Genomic DNA, 13,873 nt, shown 5'->3' on the forward strand with positions numbered 1-13,873 from the left:
CGAGCCATGAGCAGCCAGAGCCGTCAGCGAGCCATGAGCAGCCAGAGCCGTCAGCGAGCCATGAGCAGCCAGAGCCGTCAGCGAGCCATGAGCAGCCAGAGCCGTCAGCGAGCCATGAGCGTCCAGAGCCGTCAGCCAGCCATGAGCGTCCAGAGCCGTCAGCCAGCCATGAGCTGCCCCTTAGCTTAGAGCTGCCATTTATCCAGAACTGCCCCTCAGTCCAGAGCTGTCTCTCTGTCCGGAGCTGCCCTTCAGTCCGGAGTTGCCCCTCTATCCTGAGCTACCTCTCTATCCTGAGCTATCCCTCTGTCCTGAGCTACCTCTCTGTCCTGAGCTACTTTGTCCCGGAGCTGTCCTTTATCTTGGTGTTGCCCCTTAAATTAGGTGGGTGGAGTAAGAGGGTGGTCATTCTGAGGGGGAGATGTAAGCTGGGATTGACTATGGTGGGGTGGGGACCTCGCCCAGAGCCTGAGCCACCACCGTGGTCAGATGCCCACCCAGACCCTCCCCTAGACTTTGTGCTGGTGCGCCCGGAGTTCGCACCTTGAGGGGGGGGGTTATGTCACGTTCCTGACCTGTTTTCTGTTAGTTTTGTATGTGTTAGTTGGTCAGGACGTGAGTTTGGGTGGGCAGTCTATGTTTTGTGTTTCTATGTTGGTTTAATGGGTACCTGATATGGTTCTCAATTAGAGGCAGGTGGTTTTCATCTCCTCTGATTGAGAATCATATTAAGGTAGGTGGTGTCACATTGTTTGTTTGTGGGTGGTTGTCTCCTGTGTCAGTGTCTGTTACGCCACACGGGACTGTTTCGGTTTGTTTGTTCGTTCGGTTTATGTAGTCTGTTCCTGTTTCATGCGTTCTTCGTGTCATGTAAGTTCTTATGTTCAGGTGCGTCTACGTCGTTTGTTGTTTTGTAGTTTGTTAAAGTGTTTTCGTGTTTTTCGTCTTTACTTTAATAAATCATGTCATATCACGACGCTGCATTTTGGTTCAATCCCTGCTCCTCCTCTTCGGAGGAAGAGGAATATCGTTACAGGGGGGAGGGCACGTCTTACCCCAGGGTGCGTCTCGCCCCATAGTACCCTATATCCCAATGAATTTGATGGTAAATTTACAACACTTCTAAGCGATGAATAAGAAATGGGAAAGTTCCAATTCCAAACAAGCTTAATTACTAGTGGGAAACTTGTCTATCATCCTGAGCTCCCACATGCTGACCTCTGACGTCATCTACTACGAAAAATACCTCGATAATTGCATTTTCTTCAGTTAAATGCAACAACAAAACATTATTTATAAAAAGCCATCTATTAATATGGTTTTTGAACACTATAGTTTGTTTACAAGCATGATAGCTGTATTTTTAGTTTATTGTTTATGCAGCTTGTTGGCCAATTGGCGTTTCTCAACGAGTTCAATGCATCCAACTAGTTACGACTTCATAACTGGTAAATTCACATCTCCCACTTGGTTACAAACTCGGGATAAGTATCTGATAATCAATTGCAAGACTGGAATGTGTTCATTCTAATGATTTCCAGATCAGTGAGTGATTGCCTGTGTGAAAGGTGTAAAATATACTTTATGTATTTCACCAAAAATCCCTCATATTTAAGGTTATTTTAAGATGTATTACATTACTTTTTTTGGACTGATAATAATCCCCTCACATACATAATGACGAAACCAAAACCCCATGCCTGTGAGCAACGATGGGTAGCCAAATTGGCGCCCTACTCATTCGATCTGAAGCACATAGCAGATACAAAGAACGTTGTGGCTGATGCCCCCAGTAGGGACCAATTTGCCAAGTTAGTTAGTCACAGGTTGATCAGTGAGAACTATGTCAGTCTGCTTGCTGAAGCCGATGCTATAGGAGAAGATGGGATTCAAGATGTGTTTCGCTTGAAGGTCCAGAGTCACATAGTGAAAAAACAAGCAGAGACAATCTCTAGAAATCAGTCTGACAGCTGTCTTTTAACCTGTGGCTCTGCAGTAGTGAAAGCGATCTGTGAAGTCTATGATCAGTGTGATGTAGCGACCGAAGCTCGAGCAGTACAGTTAGTGCAGTCTGTGCAACAACTCATATCTCCAAGCCAAGACTCCATTCCTGCGATCTCTTTTGAGGAGCTTCAGCGGAGTCAAGAACTTGATCCTACGATTTCTAAGGCTATCCTGTTTGTCAACCGCAAAAGACGTACTTCAAGACGAGAGAGGGATGGATTTGATTCACAAACCCTTGCTCTCGCCAAGCAGGGGGAAAGGCTCAGGGTCCAAGATGGAGTGCTTTACAGGGCGACAAAGGATCCCCTGAGCAAACAAAAGAGACATCAGTATGTGATGCCCAAAAATATGAAGGAGAAAGCATTGAGTGGTGTGCATGACCATGCTGGCCACCAAGGGCAAGCTAGAACTCTTCATTTTGGCAAGGCAGCATTTCTTCTGGCCCAAGATGGAGCATGATGTGAAGGAGTATGTCAAGTGCTGTCGGAGATGCATCCTGGCTAAGTCTCCTGAGCCGTCTGCTCGACCTCCCCTCGAAAGCATCAGAACCTCTGCGCCTATGGAGTTAGTATGTCTCGACTTTTGGAGTGCTGAGGACAACAAGCAACGCTCAGTGGATGTATTGGTTCTGACAGATCACTTCACCAAGTTGGCTCACGCCTTTCCATGCTCAAATCAAACGGCAAAGCCAATTTTGAAAGTGAGCTAATCACAGAACTTCTCAAGCTCTCTGGTGTCACCAAGTCACACACAACTGCGTATCATCCCATGGGGAATGGGGGAACGGAAAGGTTCAATCGAATTCTGGGAAATATGCTTCGCTCACTCCCTCTAAAAGCTAAAGAGAAATGGCCACAGCGGATACAAACTCTAACGTTTGCCTACAATGCTACTGTTCACGAAACCACTGGCTATGCTCCATTCCAGCTCATGTTTGGTCGCGTTCCGAGACTCCCTGTTGATGTAATGTTCAAGCAAGTTTTGAGGGATCCTGTGGTTGTTGACTATAGTAGTTATGTCAAAACACTGATGTCCTATCTTCATTAAGCAGCGAGCATCGCTCAACGGCATACAGTTAAAGAACAACAGAAACAGGCCAAACATTATGACAGAAAAGTCAGAAGCACTCACCTGAACAAAGGAGACAGAGTGCTTCTCGCTAACAAAGGAGAAAGGGGAAAAAGCAAACTTGCCGACAAGTGGGAAGCTAAGGTGTACACGGTCATTGACAGAAACCTACATACACACACATATATAAGCTGGTGGATGATAAAGGAAACACCAACCTTCTGCTAGCCATCAGCTTTCTGCCGGTAGAAACGCCTAAGGATGATTCACGTGAATCTCAATCAGATGGCGCTGTAGATCCAGAGTATGAGGGTCAGTCAATGAACCTTTCAGGCTTTGATGAAGAGGAAAGCTCTGGAGATATGACCAGTTCATGGATACTCAGTGGAGTAGATGACCCCGCAAATCAGGAATCTTCGGAGAGACAGGAGATAGTCAGAGATGAGATGGAGCAAGAACAGGCAGCGTACAGCTGCAGGGACAGTCCAAATCAAGACCGTCAAGCTCAGCTATCTCTCAATAATGAGACTGCTATTAGCATTCCTGACTATGACAGGGTGGCTGTAGTCCCTGACACAGAACCTTCAGATATTCCTGACTCAATTGCACCAGCTGATTTAGCTAGTGACCAAGACTTACAAAGACCGGGTTCATGTGATTCGCAAGATGTGGTCAGAACACGCACTGGCAGGGTAGTGAAATCTGTAAGTCGTCTTATTGAGACAATGGCTCAGAGACCATTCACTATGGAGGGCTTAGCCACCAAACTAGGAAAGAAGTCCCAGTCTCTTCTAACTCTGTTTTAAAAAAGGTTTTCTTTATTTTTTCTGTTGTTCTGAGGAATATTCACAGATATGTAAAGCCATCTAAGTGATGTGTAGAATGGTGTCAAGGGATAATGTAATGTGAGGACGAGTGTTGTATGATGTACTTGGCAGCGTATTTGTCCAGGAGGTTCTCAGGCCTGATCAACCTTAGATTCCTCTGAATCTGCCTGCAGATAGCTTGTATAGCAGAGACCAAAGATGAGATCTTGGTGTTCACTCGTGCCAGTAGTGACTCAGTAGAGTTTGTTGTCCCTTGTGTTCCATATCTTGTTTGATATGCATTCAGGATGTTGGTGAAATTCAGGAGGGGTGAATGTAACAGGTGTAAAATATACTTTATGTATTTCACCGAAAATCCCTCATATTTATTTGTATTTATTATTTTAAGGTTATTTTAAGATGTATTACATTACTTTCAAGAGGGAATTTTTTTATTGTATTTCTTTTCTAAATTGTCTTAATGCTGTGATGTCATCAACAGGAGCCATGATCTTACTCCTCAGTTTGCTCAGTGTGATGAGGAGAGGCAAATATACTTGTACGGAGTCCAGACTGCAGCAGTAACTTTTGCCTTGTATTTGTACCCATTCCATGCAATCATTAAAAGAGAGACAACCGGCTGAATTGTGTTCAGAGCCTTATCTTCCACCTACACCTTACCAGAACACAACGCAGAAAGGCACCGGTGCAGAACCGGTTACACCTGCAGTTGGAGGTTGTTAACATAGCAAAACACACAGATGGCAGTGGTTAACTTGATTGCTTGCTGACATTTATTATAGGCATCGCCAATTGACAATAACCCTAACCCCTATTCTTTTTTTAAATTTTTTTTAAATTTTATTTCACCTTTATTTAACCAGGTAGGCTAGTTGAGAACAAGTTCTCATTTGCAACTGCGACCTGGCCAAGATAAAGCATAGCAGTGTGAACAGACAACACAGAGTTACACATGGAGTAAACAATAAACAAGTCAATAACATGGTAGAAAAAAAAGAGAATCTATATACAATGTGTGCAAAAGGCATGAGGTAGGCAATAAATCGAATAATTACAATTTAGCAGATTAACACTGGAGTGATAAATCATCAGATGATCATGTGCAAGAAGAGATACTGGTGTGCAAAAGAGCAGAAAAGTAAATAAATAAAAGCAGTATGGGGGGTGAGGTAGGTAAATTGGGTGGGTAGTTTACAGATGGACTATGTACAGCTGCAGCGATCGGTTAGCTGCTCGGATAGCAGATTTTTAAAGTTGTTGAGGGAGATAAAAGTCTCCAACTTCAGAGATTTTTGCAATTCGTTCCAGTCGCAGGCAGCAGAGAACTGGAAGGAAAGGCGTCCAAATGAGGTTTTGGCTTTAGGGATGATCAGTGAGATACACCTGCTGGAGCGCGTGCTGCGGGTGGGTGTAGCCATCGTGACCAGTGAACTGAGATAAGGCGGCACTTTACCTAGCATAGCCTTGTAGATGACCTGGAGCCAGTGGGTCTGACGACGAACATGTAGCGAGGGCCAGCCGACTAGGGCATACAGGTCGCAGTGGTGGGTCGTATAAGGTGCTTTAGTAACAAAACGAATGGCACTGTGATAAACTGCATCCAGTTTGCTGAGTAGAGTATTGGAAGCTATTTTGTAGATGACATCGCCGAAGTCGAGGATCGGTAGGATAGTCAGTTTTACTAGGGTAAGTTTGGCGGCGTGAGTGAAGGAGGCTTTGTTGCGGAATAGAAAGCCGATTCTTGATTTGATTTTGGATTGGAGATGTTTGATATGAGTCTGGAAGGAGAGTTTGCAGTCTAGCCAGACACCTAGGTACTTATAGATGTCCACATATTCTAGGTCGGAACCGTCCAGGGTGGTGATGCTAGTCGGGCGTGCGGGTGCAGGCAGCGAACGGTTGAAAAGCATGCATTTGGTTTTACTAGCGTTTAAGAGCAGTTGGAGGCCACGGAAGGAGTGTTGTATGGCATTGAAGCTCGTTTGGAGGTTAGATAGCACAGTGTCCAAGGAAGGGCCGGAAGTATATAGAATGGTGTCGTCTGCGTAGAGGTGGATCAGGGAATCGCCCGCAGCAAGAGCAACATCATTGATGTATACAGAGAAAAGAGTCGGCCCGAGAATTGAACCCTGTGGTACCCCCATAGAGACTGCCAGAGGACCGGACAACATGCCCTCCGATTTGACACACTGAACTCTGTCTGCAAAGTAGTTGGTGAACCAGGCAAGGCAGTCATTAGAAAAACCGAGGCTACTGAGTCTGCCGATAAGAATATGGTGATTGACAGAGTCGAAAGCCTTGGCCAGGTCGATGAAGACGGCTGCACAGTAATGTCTTTTATCGATGGCGGTTATGATATCGTTTAGTACCTTGAGCGTGGCTGAGGTGCACCCGTGACCGGCTCGGAAACCGGATTGCACAGCGGAGAAGGTACGGTGGGATTCGAGATGGTCAGTGATCTGTTTGTTGACTTGGCTTTCGAAGACCTTAGATAGGCAGGGCAGGATGGATATAGGTCTGTAACAGTTTGGGTCCAGGGTGTCTCCCCCTTTGAAGAGGGGGATGACCGCGGCAGCTTTCCAATCCTTGGGGATCTCAGATGATACGAAGGAGAGGTTGAACAGGCTGGTAATAGGGGGTGCGACAATGGCGGCGGACAGTTTCAGAAATAGGGGGTCCAGATTGTCAAGCCCAGCTGATTTGTATGGGTCCAGGTTTTCCAGCTCTTTCAGAACATCTGCTATCTGGATTTGGGTAAAGGAGAAGCTGGGGAGGCTTGGGCGAGTAGCAGCGGGGGGGGCGGGGCTGTTGGCCAAGGTTGGAGTCGCCAGGAGGAAGGCATGGCCAGCCATTGAGAAATGCTTGTTGAAGTCTTCGATTATCACGGATTTATCGGTGGTGACCGTGTTACCTAGCCTCAGTGCAGTGGGCAGCTGGGAGGAGGTGCTCTTGTTCTCCATGGACTTTACAGTATCCCAGAACTTTTTGGAGTTAGAGCTACAGGATGCAAATTTCTGCTTGAAAAAGCTGGCCTTTGCTTTCCTGACTGACTGCGTGTATTGGTTCCTGACTTCCCTGAACAGTTGCATATCGCGGGGGCTCTTCGATGCTATTGCAGTTCGCCACAGGATGTTTTTGTGCTGGTCGAGGGCAGTCAGGTCTGGAGTGAACCAAGGGCTATATCTGTTCTTGGTTCTGCATTTTTTGAACGGAGCATGCTTGTCTAATATGGTGAGGAAGTAACATTTAAAGAATGACCAGGCATCCTCAACTGACGGGATGAGGTCAATATCCTTCCAGGGTACCCGGGCCAGGTCGATTAGAAAGGCCTGCTCGCAGAAGTGTTTTAGGGAGCGTTTGACAGTGATGAGGGGTGGTCGTTTGACCGCGGACCCGTGGCGGATACAGGCAATGAGGCAGTGATCGCTGAGATCTTGATTGAAGACAGCAGAGGTGTATTTGGAGGGCAGGTTGGTCAGGATAATGTCTATTAGGGTGCCCATGTTTACGGATTTAGGGTTGTACCTGGTGGGTTCCTTGATGATTTGTGTGAGATTGAGGGCATCAAGCTTGGATTGTAGGACTCCCGGGATGTTAAGCATATCCCAGTTTAGGTCACCTAACAGAACAAACTCTGAAGCTAGATGGGGAGCGATCAATTCACAGATGGTGTCCAGGGCACAGCTGGGAGCTGAGGGGGGTCGGTAGCAGGCGGCAACAGTGAGAGACTTATTTCTGGAGAGATTAATTTTTAAAATTAGAAGTTCGAACTGTTTGGGCATAGACCTGGAAAGTATGACAGAACTTTGCAGGCTATCTCTGCAGTAGATTGCAACTCCTCCCCCTTTGGCATTTCTATCTTGACGGAAAGTGTTATAGTTGGGTATGGAAATCTCAGAATTTTTGGTGGCCTTCCTAAGCCAGGATTCGGACACGGCAAGGACATCAGGGTTGGCAGAGTGTGCTAAAGCGGTGAGTAAGGCAAACTTAGGGAGGAGGCTTCTGATGTTGACATGCATGAGGCCAAGGCTTTTTCGATCACAGAAGTCAACAAATGAGGGTGACTGGGGACATGCAGGGCCTGGGTTTACCTCCACATCACCCGAGGAACAGAGGAGTAGTAGGATGAGGGTGCGGCTAAAGGCTATCAAAACTGGTCGCCTAGAGCGTTGGGGACAAAGAATAAAAGGAGCAGATTTATGGGCGTGGTAGAATAGATTCTGGGCATAATGTGCAGACAGGGGTATGGTGGGGCGCGGGTACAGCGGAGGCATTCTAATCCTAACCCTGGCCCCAAACCTGAACCCTATTCTAACTCTGACCCTGCTAACTGGGAATTAGCTAGCTAGTGCTAATAGACATGATATTATGCTATCTAGCTGGCTAGCATTTATTTAGGTGGAGCATCCTGCCCTCAACATACTAACCTAGCATATTACTACTTTACTAAAACAACTAATGTTTCTCTCAACAAAAAGCTTATTTCTCTCTTTTTTTGTACAAATTTGTTTAAATCCCTGTTAGTTAGCAATGATCCTTTGCCAAAACAATCCAAACAATCCACTTTGACACCTTGTGCTGGGGACAATAAAAGGCTGCTCTAAAATGTGCAGTTTTGTCACAACACAACGCCACAGATGTGTCAAGTTTTGAGGGAGTATGCAATTGCCATGCTGACTGCAGGAAAGTCCACCAAAGCTTTTGCCAGAGAATTGACTGTTAATTTCTCTACCATAAGCCGCCTCCAACGTCGTTTTAGAGAATTTGGCAGTACGTCCAACCGGCCTTACAACCACAGACCACGTGTAACCACGCCAGCCCAGGACGTCCACATCTGGCTTCTTCACCTGACGGATCCTCTGAAACCAGCCACCCTGACAGCTGATGAAACTGAGGAGTATTTCTGTCTGTAATAAAGCCCTTTTGTGGGGAAAAACTCATTCTGATTGGCTTGGCCTGGCTCCCATGTGGCTGCGCACTTGCCCTCCCAGTCCCATCCATGGCTGCACCCCTGCTCTCCCAGTCCCAGCCATGGTTGCGCCCCTGCCCAGTCCTGTGAAATCCATAGATTTTGGCCTAATGAATTTAATTCAGTTGACTGATTTCCTTATATGAAATGTAACTCAGAAAAATCTTTAATTGTTGCTAGTGGTGTTTATATTTTGGTTCAGTATAGTTAACGTTAGCGAACTCGGCAATCTATACGGGGATGACTGTTTCAATGCCAATGGCCTGCTGCGATGCCCACTATATAGCGCTTTTCAGATCTATTCATATATTTAGCTACGGCAGATAGCTAGATCGGTGATGAGATAATCATTCAGTATGTAAACTAGCGGGCTTGGCCACCAATTAAATGGCTGGTCTTACCTTAACCTTGATCAGCATTTTGACTGTCACATAAAATACGCTTTAAATCGATGTAAAAAATACCTAATCCACACTTAGTGTGGTACTGTCAAATTGAGCAAACCAGATTGTTCAATCTTTTTGATTCAACTTTATTTCCTGTGTAAGTCACTATTCCGTCCGTCCATCGTGTTTTGTGAGACATAGGTTCCGCTTTGCAGACTACTTTATGGGGAAAAGATGTGACTATTACAATTTTTACTTTTAAAACCCATAAAAATTCAAGGATGTTTTCAGACCAGGAAATACCAAAACTGATGATGTTGGTAAGTTTTTAGGTCTATAATTATCGCTCCTTGACCTCTCACAGGTGTTCAGAATTAAGATGATTAGGATCAATTGGTCCATAAATATTTCTAGTTTGTAGGCACTCCTAGATCATTCAGTCATGTCTCTCCTTTGGCAATGTGCAATTGTTTTGGCTGTTGTAGCAGCAAGCGCTGCCAATGAAGGTACGTCTAATAATGAACGCATAATATGATTATGTAGCGCTGATACCATGTTAACTTGAATAGGCTACTTATCTCATGCTGACCGCCTAACAGACTAGCCAAGTTGTGGTGTTGGCTCTTGAGATGTGAATGATGACATTATCAAATTTATATTTTTAGATTTTAATGTGGATTGTGAGAAACACTCCATTAAAGTGACATGGAAGGTCAGTCCAGAGTTGGTTGAAAATGCTGCCCGTCTTTTCCTTGGACACTGTGTTCCGTCCACATTTTCTGTTCTTCCCACGGGAGAAGGGATGGCGACATTCCACTACAACCTCAATGGCTGTGCCATCAAGAAACGGGTAATGTCTAACTCTTGACCCAATGTATGCCATTTTGGATCCTGCGACGACTAATGCTTCTCCTTCTATTCCCCAGGTGACTGGCAAAAAACACATCTATTCAACCAACCTGACTTACAGACCTAACCGAAAGCCCAAACCTGCTGCTATTAGTCACCATATTAAGTGTGTTTACATAAGGTAACCATCTATGCCAGGGGTACTCAACTCTTACCCTAAGAGGTCTGGCGCCTGCTGTCTTTCGGTTCTACTTTATCATTAATTGCACACACCTGGTGTCCCAGGTCTAAATCAGTCCCTGATTTAGAGGGGAATGATTTTTTTTAAATGCAGTGGATGTGTTGCCTTTTAGGGCTCTATTGGGTGTACTGTAGCTATGGTGTTGGAATCAAATCTTCCTTTGCCACCTTCATTATTAAACTAAACATTCCCCCTTGTATGTAGACCTGAGGGATGGATTCCCCCATTCCTTATCCCTGCCTATGGTAGTGCTGAGGGTCATGGAGGATTGGTTTTCCACATGGCACTCCTCAATGGTGAGTGACTCATACAACAACAATTATTGTAAGAATATGTTCAGTCAACTTACCTGGTAAAGAAATTCCTAGCAGAGGACACTGCCCAAAGCTAGTTGAAACCTGTGGCTGTACAGTACGTATGAGCATTGCGCCCCTTCCCCCCTCTGTTGCATGTAGAAGACCTTACTGGTCTGGCTAAGACCAGCCTGTTTCCCCTGGGCTCTTTCATCCCCATCTGGGCAGCAGTGGATCAGAAGGACCATCAGCCCTTGCTGCTGCTCTTGGAGGAGTGTGTGGCGGCCACAACACCAGAACTGCACTCTGCGAGCCTGGTGTACCCCATCATCACCAACAAGGGGTATGTACCAGACCTGGCTATGGCCATGTAGGGTGCACATTTTGGTTTTTGACTGCCTAGCGCTACACAGCCTACTCAAATGACCAACTCGTCATCAAGCTTTGATTATTTGAATCTGCTGTGTAGTGCTAGGGCGAAACCCAAAATGTGCACGGGGGGAATTCATCCCATTAAAGTATTGAATACATTTTAAAGTTGGCTTATTTGCTGGATGGAAGTTCTGTTTGTCTGCTCATTGCACAATGCATTTTCAGTTGCCTTGCAGATGGGAAGACTGGGAACTCCAGGTTCCTGCCTAGGTACCACTCGTCTGCTATTCTGCTTTACCTGCAGTCCTTCAAGTTTGCCCTAGGCGAGGAAGTGAGTGGACCACAAGTTCTCGGTATGACTGGGTTGTTTTCATACTGTAGCTCTTGACTGTTCTCTTATTTCACCCCAGGTGTATATTCATTGTAAGCTTGTTGCATGGGACCCTGAGGTTTTTGATATAGAAAAGAAGGCCTGCCACTACATTAAAGAGACTGGAGAGTAAGTATTGGTCACATTCTTTAACATTGGACCATAATGACGTTAGTGCCAATGCAACAGCCAACTTTTTTTATTCATAGATGGGAGCTGCTGGACGACCCGTCTCAAAGTGACCTCTGCAAGTGCTGTGACTCGAGTTGCAAGCCTCGGTTGAAGAGGGGTGTGGATTCAGGTATTTTGAGGCGCTTCATTTCAAGCCTGAATAAACAGTAGTTCCATATTCATTTGAGCTGATCACTCTTGAGTTTCTGATGGGAATGCAGCTTGAAGTAATTTATAAATACTTTTTTCTCAGAACCCCAGGGCCTGGTTCAAAACTCTGTTCTTGGACCGCTCACAATAGTGGAAAACTCTGAAACCCAGATCCCCAGTGAATTTGTAAAATATCCTACTGTAGAACAAGGTTGGTGCTTTTGGCATTGAAGACTATAGTTTACACTTGGCTTTTAATTGTATCAGCTTTGATGCCAAATGAACTTGAACCTGTAATTGACTCATCTGTCATTGCAATGAGATGCATGTTACTAACAATTCTTCAACCTGTTACAGGGATGGCTGTCTTTTCTGTCTCCACAGCCATCTAATTGTTGGTGGCCTGAAGGGTGCATCACTTTCCAGTACATTTAGAGAAGTGGTGGAAATTACACCCCCCCCCCAGTATGGTCCTTTGACTTTAGCACGTTTCAATAAAATGAGTACTTTACAATGGTTTTTGTCTCTAATGATTGTCGGTTGTCAAAATGCTATGATCCTGATGAGATGTACCCTAAATCCAGTAGTGCGGAGCCGGTATCTACACAAAATAGCCTAGAGGTGACCATCTGGTTGTAAGAAGATGATCACAATGTGAGTGCTCAGTGTTTTGCGACTGTTCTGGACTACCCAGTGTCCTGTTTACTCTTGAACTGTAACACTTTCTTCTCTTGGCATAATTAGTTTGCTAATGATAGTCACAGCAGGTGTTCATGCAATGGTAAAGCTATTTGAAAGATTGTCATAAGTGAACCTATACTTATTCAGCAGTAGCCCACCCCAAGATCAAATTGACAAGCCAAGTTTAGAGATTGTAGCTGGCTGATTGCCATGCTTAGGTAACAATCCAGGAAAATGGCTGTAGTTTACATTTTAGTTTAAATATATTTTTTTAGGAAAGTGCCCATCAGGGGAATTTACCCTAAAGATTATGCCTTGGTTGCAGTGTCTTTCATACCTCACCTGCAAAAATGTCTACCTTTCTCACAGTTAAACTAGATTATCATTTGCATAAGGCAAGATTTAAAATCCCAGCAGTTCAAGAGCAAACTGTTCATCACTTTAACATTTTTGTCACATTGACATGTAACTGATAAAACATTTCATAACACCGGCATTTCCCCTCTGACAGGTCACAAATGAATCACACCCCAGTTAAATTTCAGCATAGCTCATGAGCCCAGTACTTGCACTGTATCCGGTAACAGAAGAACTCCTTACAGAACAAGCGTCACAGGTTGCTTTTATTTTTTTGCCTTGTCCGCCAGGAACCTCTGGGGTGTAGCTGACTTGGCCTTTTCCTTGGCCTGGTGGGCGACTCCAATATGGCTGCTGTTTGTTGGAGACCTGGTACTTTGAAACAGGAACGCATGACTATTGGTTCAATAATAATGGGCTCCCGAGTGGCGCAAGGCACTGCGTTTCAGTGCTAGAGGCGTCACTACAGACCCTGGTTTGACCGGCCGTGATTGGGAGTCCCATAGGGCGGCGCACGAGTGGCCCAGCATTGTTAGGGTTTGGCCGGGGTAGGCGGTCATTGTAAATAAGAATTTGTTCTTTACTGACTTGCCTAGTTAAATAAAATACACTATGCTACTATTTTTCCTAAAATGTGTGCTGACGTTTCCCTTTCTTACCAAGATTTGGAGGAAGGTCACTGGAGACCTGTGGGGTGGAAGTTGTGTCGGAGGTTGTTGATGTGGCAGGGGTAGAGGTCATGGTGGGTGTGAAGCCTACAGCTCGAGCCAGACTGGTTGCTTGTGGGATATACGGATGGATAATCCTGGGTGCTGCTTCATAAAACCGTTAAAACCAGTCTATGCCTGCCAACTGCCTTTCCTTATTCAATGTGTTTTGGATTCCCATCCTCTCCGGCCAGGTCAAAGGCAACTTTTCAGACATCCCAGGGCTCTTTCCATTTTTGGGGTATGACTCACCAGGTCTCATTCTAAAGAACCAGTGAAGACTGGTTACCCACCCAAATGGTTTTGACCTGCTTGTCTCAGTGGCGCCTCAGGGTTTTGGGTGGCACATTAAAAGCCCGTGCAGCTGTCTTAATGCCCCTCCTCAATTTCAATAGCATTCAGGGCACAACGAAGCGCCTCTTCGCCAT

General features: G+C 45.4%; 1 protein-coding gene across 1 annotated transcript; it reads left to right on the top strand.

Annotated features, from left to right (window-relative positions):
- The first annotated feature begins 9,606 nt into the window (after nucleotides 1-9,606).
- LOC139550410 (zona pellucida sperm-binding protein 3-like) lies at nucleotides 9,607-12,214 on the top strand. Its single transcript, XM_071361288.1, has 10 exons — nucleotides 9,607-9,760; nucleotides 9,920-10,104; nucleotides 10,181-10,284; nucleotides 10,549-10,640; nucleotides 10,800-10,980; nucleotides 11,235-11,340; nucleotides 11,420-11,508; nucleotides 11,589-11,680; nucleotides 11,804-11,911; nucleotides 12,058-12,214. The coding sequence occupies exons 1-10, from the start codon at nucleotides 9,697-9,699 to the stop codon at nucleotides 12,090-12,092; spliced, it is 1,056 nt and encodes a 351-aa protein (XP_071217389.1). The 5' UTR covers nucleotides 9,607-9,696; the 3' UTR covers nucleotides 12,093-12,214.
- Nucleotides 12,215-13,873: the final 1,659 nt, after the last annotated feature.

The sequence above is a fragment of the Salvelinus alpinus genome, chromosome 23 (genome assembly GCF_045679555.1).
Source record: "Salvelinus alpinus chromosome 23, SLU_Salpinus.1, whole genome shotgun sequence".
NCBI lineage: Eukaryota > Metazoa > Chordata > Actinopteri > Salmoniformes > Salmonidae > Salvelinus > Salvelinus alpinus.

Coding starts and splice junctions, on each gene's coding strand:
- LOC139550410 (XM_071361288.1), top strand. CDS start 9,697: ATGTCTCTCCTTTGGCAATGTGCAATTGTTTTGGCTGTTGTAGCAGCA. Junction 9,761..9,919: donor AGCAAGCGCTGCCAATGAAG/GTACGTCTAATA, acceptor TTATATTTTTAG/ATTTTAATGTGGATTGTGAG. Junction 10,285..10,548: donor ATTAAGTGTGTTTACATAAG/GTAACCATCTAT, acceptor CCTTGTATGTAG/ACCTGAGGGATGGATTCCCC.